This window comes from Ptychodera flava, chromosome 8, assembly GCF_041260155.1.
Source record: "Ptychodera flava strain L36383 chromosome 8, AS_Pfla_20210202, whole genome shotgun sequence".
NCBI lineage: Eukaryota > Metazoa > Hemichordata > Enteropneusta > Ptychoderidae > Ptychodera > Ptychodera flava.
The window spans coordinates 32019079-32043660 of record NC_091935.1 but is presented as its reverse complement, the minus strand read 5'-3'; the positions used below and the strand labels follow the sequence as shown (position 1 = coordinate 32043660).

The following is a 24582-nucleotide window of genomic DNA, read 5'->3' as shown; positions in this document are numbered from 1 at the left end:
CAGAAGATAAGTACACTGCCTTGGCATACAGTAAATGTATACACTACAGACCTTTCAAAATAATATCAGTCTGGAATATATGTACTAGTAGTAGTCTTGACATCAACGTTTTCTAAAGGATACCAAATGGGTCGACATAAACAGTGCTGGCCTGGCTGGTTGTGTTCCAATTCCCTAACAAAGCCAAGTCCAAGGTAACAGGGCTACAGTTCCCTGCAAGCTCTACTTATCTATAAGGTAAGTGCTTACGTTTGGTTAAACAGATATCGCAAGACTTCATATCAATTATGAACGTGGAATTATATTGAGAAGCCCTGAATTAAAAAAAGGCTGGAATCACGCTACTTCAGAGCACGCGCAAGCACAAATGCCCTGTCGCACTCAATGCATAGTTTCAGATTAGATATAGAAAACCGCTGACATGATGAAGTCAACGTAGCGATGGGCTCACGGCCTAGCTATCACACAATATCAACGCACCGCGCTGATACTCACGCTGTCCCACGTGCGATGAGTTTTGAAGTGATTTTCAAAACAATAATCGAACCTCGTCTCGATACGGGCGGAAGCTGCACTGTGTGGCCGTACACCTTGAACAAAGCGTCTCGAAAACCAAGCGACATTTGTCGGCTAAATAACTCGGTAATACTTCAATAACAGGAAATATTATAAAGAATATCAAGTACAGTATTTGGGAAGTCGAGAAGAGGCAGAAAATGAGCTCATTACCTTAATTTTCTCTGCTGAATATCTTTTTTCGTCGAGCCTTGAGTCTCATACAAAGGCGGCCATATTGACTGTTGTCTGAACACGAAATTTCCCGAATGACGGAATTTACCGAGGATTGTTCACTTTTCTCATAGGTGATTGCACTGTATATCTGTCAAATATAAATTGGATATTTTGATAAATATTATTATTTATTAGTTTTCTGATTTATTTGTACCAATCAAAATGTTACTTTATATCTATATATTAACAAAATCGTGAAAAGTAATGAAATAGAACAGTGGTACAATGATGTGCACCCCTGTACGAAAATGTAATCGTTCTCGTTAAGCGAGGTCGGCTGAAGCTTCGAAGGTCATATTGTGACCGCTCTCTTCTCACTTCTCCTGTCTCAGACGTAAACGCATATTCCCTGTAATCCCAATGTAAATGACTACCAGGAGTTTTATATGAGCATTGTAAGGATGTGTATCGATACAAAAAGATGAAACATGAGTGAAACTGCTACTGCCACACCGCAAACCGATGACCAACTCTGTGCAAAAGTAGATGATTGGTTGACGCGAGTGAAAGTGTGGGGTCAAGCAGACGATGGCCCATCTGCCCGGGAAGCGTTTGAATGCAAAACCAGCTTGAATGAATTTTTGGTTCACCTTTATCAGGTGTTATCGCAATGGGTAGGTCTGACAAGAGTATACACATGTCTTTTATGTATGTTCAGTTATTGTCATTACTGCGGAGGTGACTGGAAATGGACACCTATTATTACCCCAGCTGTGTTGCTGGCCATATGAATTCACTTGGTAATCAACGAGGGACTTTGTAATGTTAACTAGTCACTAATGTCAGCGATATCGTTTTTCATTTCAGTCAGCTGCAGACACTTGGGGGGCATGTTTAATACCATAAAGCTTATCTGGGTTTGAGTAATTCAGTATAGTCACCCGCAAAACTTGTCATACCTTTGCACAGAACACCATTATAGGATATTCAAATGATAAATAAATTTGTTTGTTTTTTTGTTTGTTTGTTTGTTTTTTTTAATTACCAACTCAAAGTGATTATCAATAAATATATTGTTGTCACTCCACTCTCATGCACTCAGTTTAGCTTTTACATTGGCTTAACAGTAGAGTTTCTGTCTTCAGATGAACCATGGAGGTAGATAAAACCTACTACCTCCATGGATGAACCAAGTCTATATGCAATAGCTGTCATGAATTCTTGCTTTCACTCAAATCATTTACTTACCATTGTCTCTCTATAAGCAGGATACGCACTTTGCTGTGAAAACGCTTCCAAATGTTGGTCAGTTGCTGGGCAGACTTTGTTGCAACAGTGTTGTGCTCCTTTCAGGTAAGGAATAAATTAGAGACCATGAATTTTGATTAGCAATGATACTGTACTAAGTGCATAGCTTGTGCTGAATGGATGTGAATTGGATGACAAATTCACAACAAGCTTACATTATTTTGCAAAATTACTGGTAATATTGCAAACAACAAAATACACAAAAATAAGTTTTTCAATCAGTTTTGTGTGCAATCAAGAAAAACTACAGATATTGATCACAATGTGTACCCGCAAATTTGCATAGATCAATACCAGTAGGTTAGATGACTATGGCAAAATTGTCCTAGCGCATTGCTGATTAGATCTATACACAGTAGTATAGCTGTTGACTGTATTGTTAATATATATATAAAAATAAGCCATGGAAGGCTCAGAATATCAGGCATTTGTCAGAGATGGTGTTATTTTTTTCATTGTTGGTGTACTGTTAGTACTGCGTAATCTGTTTCAGCTGCAGCGTAGATGCCAGTATCTATTCCATGATCACAACATTAAGTCACAAAGCTATCAGCAAAGCTTTTATAATTACCCACATTGCACACTCACAGCAAACTGATGTGAAAGTTATCTCTAACTGAAAATCACAAAATGGATGCAGACTCTCTTTGCCAGTTGTGAGGCTTTATACCTCCAAAAGCATTAGTTGACAGCTCCCTTATGCCTGTATATATATCACTATTTGTAGAGAGTACATACAAAATTCTACTGAAATGCATACTTACACTTGCACCTGAAGAACCAAAGGATGATCTTGAAGAAAAGGCAAAAAGATGGGCCCATGTAAGTTTCTGCAATTCACTTATTTTCTGTGAGATTTCAGGTAATTTACAACCTTCAAGTTCAAGAGTCAACTTTGAGAGTGAAATACTCTTTGACCATGAAAAACAAAATGTAAGCTATTACAAACAGCTTATTCACATTTTTTCTCATTAATTTATGTGTCAGTCTCAGATTAAGAACACTGCAGCGTATGTGCCAGCTGAGAAACCTTTCAAAAGTGTGACTGAAATGACAGGGTTTTTACCACATGAATTTAACCAAATAGCAACGCAAAAGGTAAGCATCATATCAGTCCTTCCCAAAGTGTTCTTTGCCCGATACCAGAGAATGACCCTTTTGTTACTAGATCTTGTTTCCACTCTGGCTCATCACTTCACCTACAGAACAAAATAGTATTGGAAAAGCTGTCATTACTGCCTTGAAAGAGGTTATCTTAGCTTTTCTCACATGTTAATCACAACACGAAAATCTGCCACGACTTAATTATCATATGATGTAACACAAATCAAATTGTACCACCAATATCCTTGAGGAATGCGGATTTACATGTATGAGACTAAGTTACTCTTTTGTTAAGATGATCTTTAACTTCCTGTTCAGATGAAAACGTGGAACACGACAGTTTCTTTTTGTTCACCAGTTTCAAAATGTTTGCCATAGGGTGTGAACTGTGTGTTTCAAATATGCAAGTGAATTATGGCATTCCTTTTGTTTTCCTGATCAGTTAATAGATGCCATTCAGACAGACTTGGATACTCTTTGCTGCAGAAGATGGAGCTCAAAAACAAAGTAAGCAGACACACCTGTTGATTTTCTTTCAGAATTAATACTACCTACACCAACCAAGTATCCCAGAATTGATGTCTCAGAAATCAGAATACAGGTGCCATCTCTAGGATGAAACTTGTCTAATATTGTGTCACAGTTTGTTAGGTTGAAATATTTGAATACTGATTCAATATGTTGCTCTTGCCTTTAAAGAAAACAATACAGTTCTGCATGCTGATATGATCAATGCTAATGCTTTTGTTATATTTGTAAAATTCTTGTGGTTTCAGTTGTTTGATACCTGTTAGGTCTAGTGTTGCAAGCACACATATCAACAGCTCAGACAGAATGCCTGGTGTTTCAGGTGACGTGTCCCTCCGTGACATATCTGACATGTGTCTTCCACTGCTACATTTACAACAAGCACTGCCATTGGTTGAAAGTCTTCTGCGATGTCACTCTGGTTCAATAACAGAGGAGCTTTCAACAGTATTCCTGGAGAAAGTTACAGAGCTGCAGGGTAATGCGTACATGAAAGAATCCTGTGGTAAGTTTGCATATTCATGAATTGCTCTCAAAAGATTCCAGTTTTGACTTTGGTGTGACATGATTCCAGAGAACTAGAGTCCCTGAATACTATTATTTTATGGTGTGGCAACATTGACATGAAACAAAACCCTTTGCCATACCAAAGGGTCAGATAAGACCCATGACCTTCAAAGCATTGAAGTTTTTCAAAGTAATGTGCTCAGAGCACAATCAACATTACAGAGACATTGTTAGGTGACCGACGTGTACCTTGCGAAACAAAACTAAATGTTTTTCTTTACGATAAAGCAATAATTTTTTCTTGACAAAAATATCACTGTTTATTATTATAAAACATTTCGTTTCCTTTTCCATCTCAAGTTACCCCATCATGTGTAACAGTACAGGCAATTTCCATATGGGATAATGGTTCAGTGGATCGTGTTAGGAATAATTTGACTGTTTTGTCAAGTAAAATTAATTCCTTGTGTTGGTGATTTTAACTGGTTTCCAATGATTGAGTGACATACTTTGCCATTATTCCCGCCAAAAAAACAAGCAAAAACCAAATCTTCAAATGAATATGTGTTCAAAAAAATATTCATGAAGTTTCTCAGGTAAAATCAGTGCAATGTGTTTTATGGTATTCATTTTTGCACAGATTTAGATCTGTCTTATGAGGGCAGACTACAGCTTTGGTCCCGCTACTTCCCTGCTTTGGAACAGGAAGTGAGAAGCCTTATCAGAGTGATACTAGTACACAGACCATTCTGTAGCCGCAGAGAAGCTCTGTCCATAATTCAGTCTAGAAACTTGGTAAGCTCTCGATCAAAGAAACTCAAATGCACTTTAATGTTAGCATAAAAGAACACAATGGTTGTACTCCAGAATAAAAAGCATGTGAACTTCAACAGACTCACTACGCCTGAAAGATCATGTGATGGGGTACAAACAAAACTGAGTGTACAAGAGCGTATTGAAATACACATATTTCTAAGTGTGTTTGTACACATGGATTTGCTTGTACCACGGTCCATTCAAATTCTGGGTTTAACCTATTAACCCTTTGAGTGCTGCAATTTTCCCCACCAAAATTATCGTTGCAACATTTTACCAATTTTGTGAATTTCTCTGTACTTTTTGACAATTTGGACCAAATGAGCTCCACATTTTATTTGCTTCAGATTTTTATCAAAATTTTAGCAAAAATTTGAAAAAATTGATTAGTGTATATTTTGATATACCACACAAAAACTGACTTTGGCACCCAAAGGGTAAACTGCAGTTACTCATGTAAATTTAGGCACAAGTTGAAAAGTAAAAGAACTCTACTCTTAGGATTTGTGTTCCTACCAACTAGTGTCTTTTTGAAGCCAAAAATTTGCAACCCTTCCCATTGGCTTATAATACTGGTAGATTCGGTCTTTGATGGTAACCTTGGTAACATTTCACTTTGTCTACAAAACATTTAAGCTTGATCAGTGTTTAGTAATAAAAACTTTCTTTACATACATCATGTTGTAAAAATGTATCTTGTTTCTACCTTTTGATGGTTACTCTAATTCGGTGGGGGAGAGTGTGACTTAGTTTAAGAAAAACTGCATGGATAGTCTGCGTTCACAAAATAGCTCCCTCTATAGGTTGTTGCTATAAAATTTTTCTTTCCTATTTTGAAAATTGTCACTCTTCACTCCAGCCACAAGCTTGTACAGACAACCCATCCATCTACCGTGCTGTCACTGCCATGTTGAAATCAATCCTCGTCAGTTGCCATGGTAATACGTCAGTTCTGAAACTGATTAGTCTGTTCAGTGTATCAATTTTGGATGCTGCTTCTCATGGTTGTGAAGAGGTGAGTCCATGCTCCAAAACTTGTAACATACAAATTGGGACTTGCACAGGTGAATGCAAGTTTTGTCCTGTCTAAAATACAAAAAAAACTCCTTATCAATCAACAGGGTATGATGTTGAAACTGCCAAATACTGTTTTACTATTTACTTCATCTTGCTCTCATTCATAATGTGGAAATTTTCCGTGTTTCTTCACTGCTAAAATATTATTATTCAGCGGGTAAAAGTAAGTGAATGTAGCAATGGTCATTCATCAATGTAACATATATTCATCATTACAATTTCAGCCCCAAATTGAAATATGCAGTCTGTATTCACTAGGACTGAGACCTCTGGTGCAGCTGTTACAAATAAAACCAAAAGGTGAGTGGTGCGACCATTTTATTCTGTCCACAGTTTATCACAAATCTCACAGACTTAGGAACAAAACAATAAAAGAAAATATGATGTTGAAAAAAAAATACTGGGAACACAGTGATTTGCTCATTTTAAAGTCAGTAGGTACTCTGGGATTTAGGTGATCCCACATAGACTACCTCAAGGTTTCTATTAAACCATGTTTAAGTCACCTGAAAATTGACTTTGATAATTCTTAGAACCAAAAAAAGGCACATCTATATAATTAATGAACAAAATTTCACCAAGCATACTAAAGTATATTAGAATTTCTGCAATCATTCAAAGTATACAGATGCATACTTACATTTGGGGAAATTACATCTCAGATTTGGGCAAATTATAACCTGTGCTAATTTGTTTTTGTTTTCTTTTTGTTTTGTTTTTTTTTGTGTTTTTTTAATAACTTTGGTTGACAGACTCATGCATTCAAAATGAATTATTAGTTTCTTTTATTAGTTCCTTTCATTCAAAGATATGATAACAAGAGATGTATACAGAAAGGAAAGCTTAAACCAAAGCAGTAATACAGAAAGGAAAGCTTAAACCAAAGCAGTAACCAATAACACTGTTCTGCTGAACGCTAAATGTGTTTTATGTTCTTTTTGTATGACAGGGCTGTCTAATTCTGCCTGTTATGTGCAGATCAAATCAATAACACTGTTCTGCTGAACACTAAATGTGTTTATGGTTCTTTTTGTATGACAGGCAGGCCTGAAAAATACGCTTGCCCGATGCCCGGGACAGACTGATTTCTAATACGGACTAGCGCAAAACTAGCCCTCACTTGCCCGCGGGCAGAAAGTTCAGAGTCAACTCAGTGTTTTTGCCAAGAGGTGCGTTCTTTTGTCTTTTGACGCAAATTAGAAACAATGTCCCTCGAAAGTACCAGACATGGGTCACTCGGACGCACTCAAATCGGGACTTATTTTTTTCGTCTCAACCGAAACACTAAAGAAAAATCAGTTACTCTGTTACAGTTTGCGATTCATGGTATGAGCAAGTCGATGTGCGCCACTGGACCCTGGGGCAAATGCCGGGCCACGTACACGCCACTTATTTTACATGTAAAATGTAACGAGATAATAACCAGACAATGATGTTTGAAGCGGAAGCCTGGATTATTTTAAAAAGAACAACTAACTTTTCACCAAACAATTTGGACAGTGAAACAGTAGAGCAAACTTTATTGACAACCACTGCACCGTTACTCTACCCAACTAACCTGCTAGCTATAGTACACAGTGTGCACGGAGAATGAAATTTATAGCCACACTGCACGGAGCATCAAACGGCACTATGTGATGTGATGGAAGCTCACAACTTTACCTAAAAATATCATAACTCCAAAATTTTGATGAAGCACTATATCCCTGTCTTTCAAAGTAATATTTTGCAGTCAGAAATTTCTCCAGAAGGAGTCTCATGCCACTCTTCGATTGTACGCAGCAAGCTTGTGTAGGTCACCATGCTGAATTCCTTATATGGTCAAGACCCCCTATCTTGATTGTAGCGGACCTTAACAAAAGCCACCTAGCTTGTCAAAACCGTGGTATGGCAAGTTGCTATTGCTATTATGAAGAGAAAGGAGTTCCTCTCAGATTTTTAGTGTTTTCAACCTATTTATTTTGCAATTTCAATGAAAAAGTATCAGTCATTTGGACAATTATAAAAATGAAGTGAACTTTACAGTAGTAGTGAAAAAACCTTGTTAAATGTCTGCATTAGACTGTTGTCGTCAATCACTTCTCGTTTTGTAGTCATAAGTGTGATGAAACATCTTACTAGTATTTATTTCTGTTAAACACATCTAATGCGGTAACTGTAGAAATTCCCATAAAAGACTGAAGCATATTAAATTAATCTCATTATGGTAATATACTTTTTTACAATTAAAAACTGTCAATACGACCAATTTGTCACAAACCATTGTAGGAGAGGTCCCACAATCTGGGTAAGAGCAGAATGATTTTTTTTTTGGAAAATTACAGGGCAAGTGAGTTTCTGCTACGGACAAGTTAAAATATAGAGGCTACTTGTCAGGGGACAAGTGGATAAAAATTAAATTTTTCAGGCCCTGACAGGGCTGCCTAATTCTGCCTGTTATGTGCAGATCAAATCAATAACACTGTTCTGCTGAACACTAAATGTGTTTTATGTTCTTTTTGTATGACAGGGCTGTCTAATTCTGCCTGTTATGTGCAGATCAAATCAATATGTGCAATAATAAATGAACTGAAGCTGACAGAGGACACCTTTGCAATATGGTGGATACTTGTCCAATTTGAGTGGTGGTTTTACAAAGCAATAGAACTAGTCTTGATTCCAGATATTGACCTTGACATGACCTTGACTTTGCTATGTTGGTATGCCATCCCTCTGTCAAATGCAACACATCACTTTTACAAGGTAGTAAACTTAGATGTATACTACAATTTATACTTTGCCAATTTATGAATAGCATATACCATAGCTGATACGAATAGAGTAAACTGATGTCGGATTTGATCTTGAGAAAATTGTCAATGAAGTTTTGTTCATAAATAAATATCAATGCTACTCTATCAAGTTTTATATTCATGACAGTTGGAAATTTACCCACAATCATCTTATTAATCCGTTTTCTACTAACGGGTTACATCTACAAATATCTTTTCAAAAATAGTTTAGAGTCCAATACTTTTCGGCAGTTCAGACTAAGTGAATTGCCACAAGTTTCATTTGATTTGTACGTCATCAGTTCTTATTCAAATCGGCACTTAGTTTTGAAATATCAAAAGTACACATAGAATGTAATTTTGAACTTTGATTTTTGAAGTACTTTTGAGATGTATTGAGCAGAAAGCAGTCTTTCAACAAAATTTATCCAAATTAAAACAATGATCGAACACAAGTGCACATTGGCATTTAATAGTTTCTTGTGCTTTTTTTGACAGACAATCCTGAAGGATGTGATATGTCCACTACAAGTCCTCCAATCAAAAGTGTACCTAAAGTCATGTGATATTCAGTACACACTCTCAGCCAATAAGGATTTGTATTCAAATCAGCTGATCCAAATTGTGACTCCTCTCCTGGTTCTGTTTCTCCTGAAATCATCAGGTGGTCACCTCATTGCTGTGGATATCCTGGAAATGGTAAGGACCTGCAATATGCATCAATTCAGCATGGTGATTGGAGTCTGCCCTTCAAATTCCATAATCATGGTGTTTTCCAAATGTTATATTCACATGGTTGTTTTTAGAATTGTGGTAATAATATTTCTGCTGTCTATAAATATGGCCATGTCAACATTCCAAGAGAAACTACGAAAAGAAAACTTTGATATACCAGTAACATTGATGTGCTATGCTTTTCTTGGAAGACCTGTATCAACTCAGGATTCTCCACAAGAGGATTTTTTTAGGGGTTGGCCACCCTTCTGGTTTTGGAACAGTCTATTCATATGCTAATAACTTTACAAAAGAATGCATTGTCACAATAACAAAAATATGCAAAATATGCATTGTTATGTATGAACTGGCCCGAATTCCCACCTGTGTGACGTAGAACAGGACGGATAAGAAATCCGAATTACCCCTGTTGTACGTCATCAACCGGAACTTTTTTCTTTCATGGTAACCTTCATACATGCACTGATGCAGGCGTCGTGACATGAACAGATTTGTTGTGATCGATGCCGTGCTAGCTCGCACTTTTACAAAAAGGTGACCCGATAAATCCAGACATGGAAACACAGAAAGCATATTTGTCCAATGAAATTTCAAGTCGCTATAACAATAGCTTTTCCCGAGAATCGAATGGAGATACTGACGATCGTTATTTTAATGGCTCAGTAACGTCTCGGCTCCAGTCGAGTCGTGTGGACGTCGTACCTGGCGATCCCGGTTGGCGATAAAACCGAAACCTACACCTCAAACTGAATAAAAGAGTATAGTATAATCTTCGGGAAAGCGACATAGGAGGCACAAGCCTAAAGTCATTCGACTAACAACGATCAATTTCCTTAATCACACAAAAACTCCGTAAAGTCTCGCCCGGAATTAAACTTGCAGCGCGGCATAATGCTGTAGCGAAGACAAGCTGTCGAGCTACATGTGCAGCGCTGCGCTGTGGAATCCCATGTACTTCGAAAGTTGACTCAGACAACACTCAAAACAGAGTTTCCGTCAACAAAATTAGGATGTATCCATGGACGAGATATGTGTCAATGCAAACATCAAAGTTCGTAAGACAAAAACATTGACGACCCAAATCGGGATTGACGAGTTGACACCGGCAGAGACCGGTGACGGCAACGTGTGGGCATAGACATGCAATGAGTGTGTCATCGAACAGAATCTTTTGCGCTCGCAAAGGTCGTAAACTTGTGTGATATTTTGAAAGCCACGGCATCTCTGAGAATGAGAATTACTGTTTCGATCATGTCGTTGCATTTTCTTCATAAATATAATTGTAAATATTCTAAGTAACTCTGAATACTATGGTTATCCGTCACTAGCACGGTGAAAGCTATGTCCGCCGATGGCCAGCTTGCCTTGGCATGGGTACAGCGCGAGACAATGATTGACACGTTCACGTGACCGAATCCGTACGTCTAGTTGGTGGAGATACCCTTTAATGTAGCAAATTTCAGCTTGATGGGATATATGAATGAAAGTATCTCCTGGGTGACGGGCTGCTTTACTCTTTAAATGAAAGTAATCCGCGTAAGTAAAACACAAATCGCGACGAAATTCATGCAATTTGTTACGATAATTTTGATCCATCTACGTCAAAAGAAAATAAGAAGACTGTTCATGTGATAAATATATAATCCCATGGTATTTTTCTCTGTTTGACGTCATAATTATGTATGTTACTGCCCCTTTGTTTTTCTGAAGCTGTAGAGAACACTGCAACTAGTGTTTCCCCCGTTGGTTGAATCTCAGTCTTCCTTCTGTTAGGTACAGAGGAAGATACCCTTGAACATGCCAGACTGCTATCTATAAAATGTATTTTCTTTGCACTCTAGTTGAAACCGAGACAAGATTTGATAGTTTCAGGTGGAACATTTTATCAACTGAGGTACCAGCCTAGTACAAACTCACATAGCCGAATTACAAAATAATGGTGTGGCCAATTTTATTTTAAATAGTTATACTTCTTCATAATCAAGTAAAGAAATTTAGTGTGCCACGTTTGAATTGATATTGAGGATGACATGATAATATCTAGACAAGGACAGCACAAGGTAGTCAGTAATCCATTATGATAATGTCAATTTCAGAAATAATCCTTCATTTGTTGCCTCCTCTAATTTTCCCAATGTAACAGGCAATTCCGACTGACAGTGCCATCAGTGCCCTTTCCAACTTCCTGGACACACTGGAGGGTTTCGTCGACCTCTCTGGGAGTATTACTTTCCAGCAATTGGGATCCGCAAAGTCAACAGCTGTGAGGGGTCTCCTGTCAACTCTAAGGGAACGTTGTATTGATAACCCTACAAGGCCAAGTTCATCACAGGATGAAGATTTGACAAGAGTTGATCAGCTGGTTGATAGATGTGATGAATTCATTGCATCATTTCCCAAGTGAAAGCAAACAACCTGAAAACTCACTGTGGCCATGAACAGGCAACAAATATTACAGTGGGCAAAGCTTTGAAGAGCCCCCTCTATAGTCCATGCTGTTGTTAATGTCTTGAGCCGGAGGAACTTGCTATGCAGGGTTCTGTACATGTACCGGTATGTCGCTTTCTCTTTGACATTTTCAAATGGAGAGATTGTGCATGAAGAGAAAGTGTATTTGATATTGGTGAATCATTCAACGTTGTTAGAAAAAATATAATGAAATTTGAACAATGATGTATGCCACATTGGGTTGGCAAATTCTTCTTTAAAAAGTATGTACATTACTCTTCAGGACATAGTGTCTGTGGAAATAAAAACTTTCATATCCCACAAGTTGGACCATAATCATGTCATCCAAGTATATTGATGGTAAATACACAGCAATCTTGAAATATGCTATCTCTATCGCTCGTATGCATGTTGTGAACTGGTTTAAAGCTCTTGGTTGGTTTGTACTTAATTTAAATAAATCACATTTGTGAAGCACACCCTCTGTAGTCAACCTTGTACACAGGACCTTCAGTGAAAATCGAAAGAATGGTAAGTGGATGGGTAATTGCTCTGTGATTTTTGGAAATCGTGTCATGCGCAAAGAGCCACACACATCAACCATTTTGCGTATAAGGCTTGGACCAAGCTATGGCTAGCATGAGTAAGAGTGAATAAATATAATTTGCACACACAATGATGAGATACCTTGCACCCATGATTGTCTGATGTGAAGGCACATTGCAAAAGGAAATGCCATCAGTAAATAATACACAGCCAGAGAACAAGTTCAACGTGTGCTGTTGTAAATGGAGAATATACATGTACCTGGGATATAGTGCACACCATTGTGTTTCCAATGCCTGTCCAGTACAGAACAGTGTGATGCTCCTGCATACAAGTTTATATCAACGGTAATAATAGATGACATTTCTTCCATACTTGTGCAAGTGGCTGAATGATGGTGTTTCTCATTTGCTTACATTCGTCCCCAAATATGCCAGCTAACCATGCATGCACACATATTAGCTTCGGGTAGAACACCCCTCCGGGACAGATATGTGGATTTTCACACTAACTGTTTTGACCTTCCACTTGTGAGGGCTCATTTTGCAGCTCATGGAGTAAATAAAGTTTCAGCAGGCTTATCTTTGTGAAAATCTGAAATTTAATTTCCCCCCTGTAGGGTTAATACTGGGATGGCCATTTTGAATTTCAGGTGTTGGTAAATATTGGGTAAATTTGTTTCTCAAGTAGCAAATTTTGTACAGTGGCCCCTGATTTTTATCGTTGATTTCGAAAGGGAATGATTTCAAAGTTTCCTTATGGAAAGTTTGAGCGAAAGTTAAAGTCTTTCATTGCGAGGCATGTAATATCCTAATGCATGATGTACTTTGGGAATTAAAAATCACACAATTCGTGCACAATTGATGAGGACAGATTCAACACACACATGGACAACATACACACTTTTGTGCACAGCCACAGCATGTTTATTAAATTTCCAAGTGGATTTAACATGAAATAAAAATGCAAATTTATGAAGTACATTCCTGCACAATTAACATCTTTGGATTGTAAACATTCATTTAAGTAAGGTAAACTTTTTTTAAATTTCCAAATACATTACTCTGAATTCTCCTGCCATTGACACATTTTTATTTTAATCTGATTGAAAATTAAAAACAGACCAAAAAAGCCACATAGTACTTACTGAGCCTCTGTACAGCTCTTCAAACTTTACATCAGTTCAAATATTGCACATTGAAAAGGATAAAAAGCTAAACAGCACAGTGATGTTGAACTTTGAAAAAAAACCTGTGATATCTGAATACTGTACAGATACTGCCACAAGGAGGGGGAGAGAGACCGAGAGGGAAAACAATTGCACATTTTGCCTGACCTACACCCCAGTGACAGTTACAAACAAGTTCAGAAACAAACAGACCGGTGCCAATACACAACTGCATTGTTTTGATGCAGCTTTCCGTTTTCTCTAAGAGTTGAGACAGGAAGGGTACAAAGACGTGGGTCACATTTTGTCGGTAACATCAATGTCTGTGAAATTCTTGCCGACTATGAACTGTGATTTTACTGGCCAAGGTTAAAGTCATTGCAATTACCTAGTACTGTCAATACTGGATGCATTGACCTTGTCTAGATCACAACAAAAAAAATGGCCTACTGACAATGTCACTGGTCGCTCCCATATAGTTATCAAAACAAGCTAAAATCAAGCTAAAAGATTTTTTTATCACAAATAGAAACAATTCCCCCAATAAAATAAAATTATACAAATTTCACCAGAATTTGATCAAATCTACTGACGTCACCCGTAAAAACCTCTACACTAAGTTTCAACTCAATGGGAGTGTGGTTTCAGAGTTAAAAAAAATTTTTGATCAAAACTGAAAAAAATAGCCAAAAAATGCAAATGTGCAATTTCACCACGATTTGCCCAGATTTGAGAAAGGTCACTCCTATGCACTTCCATACCAAGTTTCAAATCAATCAGACTTGTGGTTTCAGAGAAGAAGATTTTTTGACCAAAAATGGGAGAAAATTACAAAAAAATTCATGAAAAATAGCAAGTCCAAGATACTGACCCAAGATGTGCACAATCATTTCAGGTCAGCCCAAGTACTTACATGCTAATTTTTCATCTAATCTGCTCAGTGGCTATTGAGATTTTCAATAAAATGTAAACTTGTAAACATATATACATATGGCTATGGGAGCTAACAAACGACCCAATGGTCGACAGAGCTCTGCTGTGTTATGAAGAGAGCAACGTTTTGTGACATATGTATTGATGAAGAAGGTTAAGATCTTTGATAGCTCATTTCAGGATGGCCTGACCTAAAATGGCAAAATTAGCTGCAAAAATACAAAATTGATGATTTCATCATAATTATGTATAAAAATGTATACCAAATATCAAAGCTATCACATGAGTAACTTTGAGAAACAAATATTTTGACCAAAAACGGCAAAAACTGACCCAAAAATACAAAAATTGAAGATTTCATCAAATTTCACTATATCACACTAAGAGAACCCCCAGGAACCTGTATACCAAATATCAAAGGCATCAGACAAGTAGTTTTTGAGAAACACATTTTTTGACCAAAAATGGCAAAAATTGCACCAAAAATACAAAATTGCAGATTTCATCATATATTCTGTATATCATATTTAGTTTATCTGTAGGAACCTGTATACCAAATATCAAAGCTGTCAGACGAGCGGTTTTGATGAAATAAATTTTTGACCAAAAATGACAAAAAAATTCCTTAAAAATACAGATTTGCTTATTTCATCACAATTTGAACAAATCCAAGTTGGGCTATCCCTAGGGACCTGTATACCAAATATCAAAGCTGTCAGACAAGCGGTTTTGATGAAATAAATTTTTGACCAAAATGACAAAAAAATTCCTTAAAAATACAGATTTGCTTATTTCATCACAATTTGAACAAATCCAAGTTGGGCTATCCCTAGGGACCTGTATACCAAATATCAAAGCTGTCAGACAAGCGGTTTTGATGAAATAAATTTTTGACCAAAAATGACAAAAAAATTCCTTAAAAATACAGATTTGCATATTTCATCACAATTTGAACAAATCCAAGTTGGGTTATCCCTAGGGACCTGTATACCAAATATCAAAGCTGTCTGACCAGCGGTTATGAAGAAGGAGATTTTTTACCAAAAACGCCTTTTTTGGCACTAATTTGCATATTTTTGGCAATGACAACTTCATTTGAACAAAATCTCATCTACAGCCCATCATCCATGTACACACCAAATATCAAGATGAAATGTGCAGCGGTTTTGGAGTTTTTGATGTTGACATACAGACATACAGACATACAGACATACAGACATACATACATACAGACATTTTCCTAGCCTATAAGAATAGCTTCCATTGCCATATATACATATGGCTATGGGAGCTAAAAATGGCCTACTCCACAGCATTTCTGTAAATGCAATGTGAAAAGGAATGTTTTTAATTTTAAAAGACAAAAGAAAACATTGCAATGGGATTCTAATTTTGTTATCTCATCCTTTTTTTCTGTGAAAATCCATCAACATGATATCCCGATCGATGGACTGAAACTTTCCAATTGTGATGAATATCAAGGTATTTGAAAATTGAAGGTACATGAGTAAGCAATTCTCTGTGGTGACCCCTGTTGGAAAGTATGCCCTCTACGCACCGTAACGTGACTTCTTTTGTTGGCAATTTGTGAGCATGTTTTTATTACAGGGCTCCTCAGAACCCTAACTTCAGAAAAGAAATATTGTGCTAATTAGAACTGAAAGCCGAAGTGAAAGAGGTTGTTGCACATGATGGATATAAATGAAAAGGGGAAAGGCCGAGGGCAAGGAATAAAGATTTTATCACTGGGGTAGATTGTCAGACAAACATGCAAAAAAGCGTACAGACAGTCTTACATAGATTCTTAAAATCTGATGGACACTCCTGAACAAATTTTTACGTTGTTGTATATTACGAAGAGGCCACACCAATACCTTTGTTCTAAATGACCATCAAAACATTTCACAAAGTGTAACTTTAACAATGAGCTGCATGTAAAAAGCAGAACCTTCAGAAGTTTCCCCCAAAATGAAGAAACATAGGCTTTGTTCGGTGCTTCCCACTTCTCTTCAAAAAGGACAAAAATGTATTGACATAAGTCCAGAAGAACTGTGAAAGGGACAACAGCTGTCACTTCAGGTTATTTAATGTTATTTTCATTTATTGATACAAACACACTGCATTCATCAGCATACCAATATACTGACACATCGTTAACCCTTAGAGTGCTGTAATTTTTCCCACTAAATTTTGAGTGCAACATTTTACCAATTTTTATGAATTTTTCTGTAATTTTTTGATAAATTTGGACCAAATGGACATAAAATTTAATTGGCTACAGTTTTTTTCCAAAATTTTGACAAAAATCTGAAAAGAAATTGACTGGGGTACATTTTATAAAGGTGACAAAAATTGACTTTGGTGCTCAAAGGGTTAATGTAACTTTGGTCTATGTTTTATCATTCCAACAATAATAGTGGACATTGTACAATACAACTCAATGTCAACAAGACAAAGAATGCTTAGTATTTCAACATACTGGGATGAATTTGCCTCCAAACTTGTCTAAAACGTACAGCTGCTGTCCCTGGAAATTTGACAATTGTTGTTTTCAAACTTTTTTCAATGATGACGGTTCGTATTATGAGGTAAAAATCAATATCACGGGAAGTTGATATCACTGATAGAGGATGGCAGTACTACAAGTGCAGCATTCAGGAAATCACCTACAAATACTGATCCAGCTCACAAACAATGAAGATACCATGCCACTATTCACTTCAAACTTGCTTAGGTGCCATAGTTCCCAATGACGGTGATGCAGTGAACCTGAAACATGTATTTCTGAAAGGGAGAGTATCTGACGTTGATAAATTTACCCCAACGCATTGAATGGTACAACAGACAGATGCGTTAACTTCATGTAAGAGATCTGACAACAACTGATGGGGTACAATGGATTTTTTTCGCAGAAGTCTCTGTTCACATCATTTGACAGATCAAAACTTATTTTCAGACTGTCAACAGCCATTTTTACTGTTTTGGCCTCTCTAGGTTCAACTCACGTGAGCATAAATATTCCGAGTAAGTGATGGCTATAAACCTTCAGCAATTGACTGCAAGAACATCCCCCATGTACCAAGATGTCCGAGGCACTTGCCTTTCATACAGTACTTGCTGAGCATAGACTATTCACAGTGTGATAGGCTACACCGACAAAAAAGATACATGGGGGCGTCCATTTCTACCAATCTTTTTGACAGTTTGACAATAGCCTTCACAGAATAACCTCACTCTTCGATGACTTAAATTGTGAACTTGCAGCATCACACATCAGTGGTGGTGAACTTTTGTGTTTTCAAAATCCCCACAATTCACATGTGGAATCTCCCCTTTTTTTTCACTGTCAGCACCACAATATTTGACACAACCAGTGGCACTTCATTTGTGAGCTTCATCAGCATTTGCAACATTGAATCTTTGAAGATTTCAACAGGTTTTTTTTTTCTGGTAGTTTTTTTTTATCTGTCGTAAAGCTTTCTCATAAATTCAACTCAGCCGTTCACGCACAAAGCACTACAGGTTGTCGTCCATTCATAAAAGCAATGAAGACAGGACAAAATTGCACACAAAAATTTACAACTTTCAACATACTTAGAAGACAAAAAGAAGTTCAATTCATTGAATTCTCCCTTGAATATTTTTTTTCCTAATTTTTTGTTCATCTTGGAATGATATGTACAAGTCCGTTCATTATCTGTTGCAGGCAAGTAACATTAGACACACGGTTACTTCAAGTCATGAAAGGTTTGTTCGGAAATTATAAATCTGTACACAGTGAAAGAAAGAAATGTATTGATCAGGTGCCCAGGCGTGGCATCACATATGGAAGCAATGTAGAAATTCAAATTTAGATTTACAGGAAAATGATTGACCGTAAGATGACAGACAAGGCAGTGTGCATCCAGCAATGTGTTACATTTTGCCGTTTACTGGTCAACTACAGTTCACATCTTGAATTCTTGAATTTTTTTTGTTCTTCAAACATTGGCCAGAGTGAAAAATAGTGGACACAGGCTTCATGTTGTATTAATAACCAGTAACCTAGGGTGTCATTAAGGTTTGGGTTCACTGTAGTGTGTTTAGCTATAGGCCTCAGGAAAACCCTGTTTCGTTTATATTCAATTTGAAGGTTTGTGTCCCCTAGTAATCTCCACTCTTGCACAAAAGTCTGAATATGTTTTGTTTATCAATTGCCTTGCATTCAAAGTGTGTTGAATTCTCCTGTGATGTACCGTTATCAGAATGAGCTATCAGCTATGAGAGTGACCATGGCAAAACGCAACACAGCAACACAGAAGCTCCTGCAGTTGTCTTGCCATTCAGGATATGAAACGATTCATGAATGAATCGCAACAATAATAATAATAATAATAATAATATTAACAATAACAAAAAAGAAACTGACAGATTGGCACCATCACTCACACATAAAAAAAAATTGAAAAAAATATTGCCTTGAGGAACAGAAAAACAATTTTTTGAGGCAAGATATAAATGTATCACACTCCTACAGGATTCTTAAACTACACACTGAAATATTATCTGGATTACAATTATTGAGTGATTTGACACTCATTGACTCAACCTTTTTAAAGTCTAATATTTGCACACTTATTTTTGTCATAATATGTACAGATCAAAGAATTCCCACTAACTCCCGCTCACATTATCACAACACACACATTTTGTTCACATTTGCTCATACCATTTGATTTTCATTCGCCATGTAACTGCTACAAGTCAGATTTTTTTGTTCAAATACTCCATATTAACCTTTGTCATCAAAACACTACAAATTACAACCATTACTGACATAATATTTTCAATAAGTAGCAAGCATTAATAAATTATGAAATATTTTCAGTAATTTATGTCGATCCTGGACCTTCCAGTTTTATGTATACTGCCCTCTGTGGCAGAACATATAAACTTCTTTCTGTTTTAGGGCTCTTAGTGATGCTCAACAATTGACAGCTTCTCCCCATTGAATTTTACATTTTCACTGAATTCATAAAATCGTACAGTTGCCGTGACATACTATTTGAATAATGGTGGCACATAGTACACAGTAATGCATAAACAAAGGTATGAATTTTTTGTTTAATGTTTCAATGACATGCAAAATATCCCACAGAATCAATGTTTGGGTCATATCAAAATCCATAGTGATTGTCAATATCAATGTAGTTTACATAAGAATCACCACTACATTTGTCAATTTTTTTAATACAAACGACAATAAAATAAAGAACTGAAAACCAAAACACTATACCGACTTCAGTGCAAAAAGTAATATAGTGTTTTCAGAGGTTGGGAATGTGAAATGATTTCATTTTTTTCTCATTTGCCAATTTCAAATATCTGGTCATCCAGACACAGGTATCTCAGTACCTGTTTTGATTCATTCACAGCTGTTACCATGGACACTGTTACTTAGTAACCATTCCTCGGTAGCCATGAACACACTTCAAGGTAATCAATATGCAGTATCCATAGCAACTGTTGATAGGTAATCACAATACTCACATCCATGGATACCATGTAACCAACGACAGAGGTACATCACACTTATGGAAACCGAGTAACCAGGTGCACATTTCGGCTGAAAGCCATTGATGCAAAGAAAATTTAACCATAGAGAATCAGAGTATCCATGGATACGGTTACTAGGTAACCATTAGCAGGCAGACACCTCTAAGTTTTCTGAATCCCAGTTTTCTTCGGCTTTGGCAGTGGTAGGTGCATCATCTAAATCATCAATGCTATGGTAACAGCTGTCGTCCTCCTGGCTCCCATTCTTATTCTTCACAGATTTTTCAGTCAGTCTTGTCTTGATTGCGACACGTTCTGAAATAAAGAAGAAAAAAAAATGATTTCAGATAAAAAGCGATGCTAAAACTGGCTCCACACTGATTAGTTATGACATTTTCCTTGAAATTTCCAAAAATCTCAAAGTTGACTATGTCATTCATCGCCATGAGTCAACATCAAGGTCACTGACTGATTCATATCTCTGCTTCTTTGTATCTTCCATCTAAGGTATAAAGTAAACTCACAATTACTGGATAGCAAGAGCTAGAAAGTCAATGGCAAATCCTGACTGTCTGCCTCTGTATGAATCAATACACTGTCACTGCCAAGGTCAAATTGATGACTGTATCTGACCATAAACGGATTGTCAATGATTAACTTTACACGCAATATGTGAGAAAATGCTTTTTGACAATTTGAACATATGGATTAGACCGGCCCACTAGCCGCTTAGCTTTTCTCTGACACGAGCTGTAGTCAATAAAGTAACCGGGTGTATGTTCACCCAACCATCTAGGTGACAGTCTGCTAAAGTATATCATTTCGATTTTGCAATTATCTAACTGTCAACGCGACAGTCTGCTGAAGTTTATTCCTTCAATTTACCGTACGCTACTCTGTTTTATAACCATACCAACAGACTTGGCGCAAGCTTACATTGGGATTTAATCCCCACCCCCTACCCTGTGTAGATGTCCAACATCACTGAAAACAATGGCACTGGGCAAAACCACTGCAAATTTCTGCAATTGCTGCAATTCATACAGACAGTGCAGAACAACAACATATCGAAAGAAACCTCAATAGACTATACTATTGTAGAATATGGCAAAGTAAATGTACCTGCATTGACCGTTGAAGCAGCAGGAATGTCCCTAACTTAGCTGAATGTGAAAATCATAACTTCACTATCTCTACATCAGAGTCTGCATGAAGTAAACTAATGAATACCAGAGTCCTTGGTAATGTAAGATATCCTATGAAATAATTCTATCCACACATGCAGGTTTCTCAAGGTCTCCCTTCACTGCCATGATATGAAGAGTATCGAGACAACTCCCTTCCATTGCTCCCCTTCCTCCAAACAATCTATTTTTAAACGCATCATGATTTAGTTATGAGCACCGAGAATTTACTGAATATGAAAATATTTCAAATAAAATAAAAATTTACGTCTAAGAGATGGGATGTTGTAATGCTCCCTGAACTATTTATTTGGTTGACAAGATTTCACTATTTTACTCTATTCCTCAAAGTTAAAGTGTCTCTGTTTGAAAGAAGATTTTTGCTGTCTCCTACAAACAGGATACTACCTTCAGTACATTGCCATGCATATAAAAGGGATAAAATGAGTCATGTCTGCCCATTTCAGGCACAGCACACCTCAGGGATGGGTCTTCGGACTCTGGAAATCTTCTCATATTTCACTGCCCCACAGAGTGTGTATGCTCATTTTGAAAATTATTGATGAAATAAAGTTTTAATGACTTCATGTTTGTGAAAATGGAAAATAATTTGCTGCTCATAGCACTCCACGCAAAGTGACTGTGCTAATATGGTGATACAGAAAATGGTGGACTTTTTGTGTGTTTAAATATCTGTAAATTTGTGATAATTTGCCAGTCAAATTCATCTCTCTTTCAAACTGTTAAATCAAGGTTACACCAGAGCAAGACTTGTCTCTACATTCAAACGCTTTTTGGCAGGTATCGCAAGCTGGTAGATAAATACAATATCTCTCTTCGACAAATGATCACTGATGGCATCGGTGACATTGGGCCTTAGTTAGTGACCACTACCTATCTGACTTACAGATTGATATATGGCGGGTGCCACATGTGGGGCAGGATGCGCTTACTATTTTCGAAACACCTGACATCACTTCTTGGTCTTTTGGCCAGAGGTCCATATATCTTTCTTTCATGAATTTGACTTTGTTTGTACCGTCTATTTACTGTCTGTTCTGTGCTGTTTTGTGTCTATGTTTACAACTATTGTCTTACAAATTTTGACCTAGTGTTATTGGATTATGGATTGGTATGATTGCGATTATTTCACAGCTTATACTATGAGTCCTGATTTTTACTCTTGATACTGAAAGAGTATTTGAAAGAGTATGACCCAAGACAAACAAAAGTTTGCAAATATATTATTTGTGCATGTTACTGTCATTTTACTATAACAGTTCACCAAATGACCTAAGAAGACACGCATGACTTTTGACCTACACTATCATTTACTGTCGTCTCACTTTTCCCCCAAAATGACCCATATCACCACCTGTTCCATTCGTCATGGCTGCAGATCACATGGCAATGTACACGTTCACATTTTTTTGGGCAGTCAACAGGGCGGGAATGCACTAAATTTTGCATTCTCGAACGTTCACATCCTGCCACACCGCCAGACTACAGCGCACAGAATTGAGCAAGAGATGCCATCAGGGAGTCATTTCGGCTATTCACTCACTCAAATCATCAACACTTTCATTGACCCTTTGAGCATCAAAGTGATTTTTTTGTCACCTGAATAAAATTTATCCTTGTCAATTTTTTTTCAGACATTTGCCAAAATTTTGATAAAAAATTTAAACCAATGAAATGTGATGCCTAATTGGTCCAAAATTATCAAAACATTTCAGAAAAATTCAGAAAAATTGTTAAAATGTTGCAATAAACTTTTGGTGGGAAATATTACAGCACTCAATTGTTGATAAAATACTGTCTACTGATGGCATGTGACGACAAAGAAAAAACCCTCTGCAAAGTATGAAATGGACATATTATGCATTTCATCCAATTACAATTACCTGTAACCTTTGACTGCAAGCAGCAGAATAATAAATCATATATCAACTTGGTGAATATAAATTGGAATGTCGCCTAATTTTAGCCAGTAATAAATTGTTTTTTCACTGACGGCACATTGAGCATAAGATAGACAGAGTTGCCATTTCATTAAATTTCTTCTCTGAAGTAAAAAAAAAAATTTTTGCTTTCTATATAAAGAAACCCTGAATCATTTGATGAAATTGTCACTTGAAGCCCAAGCAGTATGTCTCCAATTATATTTACTTTGTTTGTACAAAAACTGTTTCTTGTTCTCCTCCAAAACTGGTATGGGAGTGCATAGGGTTCAACTTGTCAAAGCACTTTGAATGTGTGTGGCGTCCAATGTCAATGTTGAAAACTGATTTTAGTCTGGACTTAATTCAATTAATTTAATTGCATATTGTATACTATGCCTTGTGTTTGTAAGGCAAATACTTTATATTTTAATACACTTAAGGGGAAGAAAAAGAAAATGCCAAGTTTTCTGAAAAAAAACTGTTGAAAGTATTTTTGGGATTAACCACTAATTTTGGAGGTAAGGTCGGATCTCCACACAGGAGAATTGAGCGAAGGGGTAACAGAGGTGCAGAGAAGGGTGACATAACACTTGCCTTCTTTCTCAGGCCAGATATCTAACAGATGCTGCAGGACTTCTATGTGTTTTTCAAAGTCTACGGCGGCTTTGTAGTCCCTGTCACTGGATGGAGTCGGTGACATCAAGACGGGACCGAAGCACACGGCCAAGTTGAAGTTATTCATCTTGTTACTGTCGCTGTGTGCTGAGATTAATTTCAAATGGTCTAAGAGATATTCCAGTGTATCCTATGTAAGGAAAAGGAGAACAATGAATTAAGAAAGACTGGTGGACATAGACAGTGTTTCACATTAATCACTAATAACCTGGGGGGTCATTTAGGGTTGGAGTTAGGGGTTAGGGGTTGAGGACATAGCTAAGAGGCCAAAGGAAAGTCCCTTTAGTTGAGATCCTAAGGTTTGTGTCTGGATAGATGAATATGTTCGTATAGTTGGCAACTTTGTTTTTTGGAGCACTTACATTTATTATAAATTTGAGAGACAGAAGCCTACGGCAATCTCTACAAACCTTCATCGATGATTTTACAATCAGCCTTGTAACAACAAAGGGGTGTTATTCTCACACTTATTCCTGAAATGAAAGACCTATTTTGCAAATAGGGATATATAAATATTTTTGAACCGCAAAAGTTACATTACCCTGATAATCACTAATCTAACAACACCTACT

At 37.0% G+C, this 24582-nt stretch overlaps 2 protein-coding genes across 7 annotated transcripts in view; one reads left to right on the top strand and one right to left on the bottom strand.

Moving 5' to 3' along the window:
* Window positions 1–1070: 1070 nt before the first annotated feature.
* On the top strand, window positions 1071–12505 carry LOC139139098 (Fanconi anemia group C protein-like). 6 transcript variants are annotated; one of them, XM_070707875.1, is made up of 12 exons: window positions 1074–1406; window positions 2001–2085; window positions 2768–2862; window positions 3028–3138; window positions 3587–3651; window positions 3921–4177; window positions 4820–4974; window positions 5855–6010; window positions 6297–6372; window positions 8582–8814; window positions 9342–9542; window positions 11722–12505. In XM_070707875.1, the coding sequence occupies exons 1-12, from the start codon at window positions 1221–1223 to the stop codon at window positions 11980–11982; spliced, it is 1881 nt and encodes a 626-aa protein (XP_070563976.1). In that variant the 5' UTR covers window positions 1074–1220; the 3' UTR covers window positions 11983–12505. The 6 variants fall into 6 exon arrangements, with proteins under 6 accessions (XP_070563978.1, XP_070563976.1, XP_070563975.1 ...); XM_070707874.1 differs by having other exon boundaries at window positions 1080–1406; window positions 1998–2085; XM_070707877.1 differs by lacking the exon at window positions 3028–3138 and having other exon boundaries at window positions 1071–1406.
* Window positions 12506–16899: 4394 nt separating this feature from the next.
* LOC139139097 (rho GTPase-activating protein 100F-like) overlaps window positions 16900–24582 on the bottom strand; it is a 48070-nt gene continuing 40387 nt past the window's right edge. Inside the window, exons 4-5 of the mRNA XM_070707873.1 lie at window positions 23930–24140; window positions 16900–20523 (exon numbers count right to left, since the gene is read on the bottom strand). Of these exons, the coding sequence (XP_070563974.1) occupies window positions 20354–20523; window positions 23930–24140 (381 nt within the window). The 3' untranslated portion in view covers window positions 16900–20353. The remainder of the gene's footprint in view (window positions 20524–23929; window positions 24141–24582) is intronic.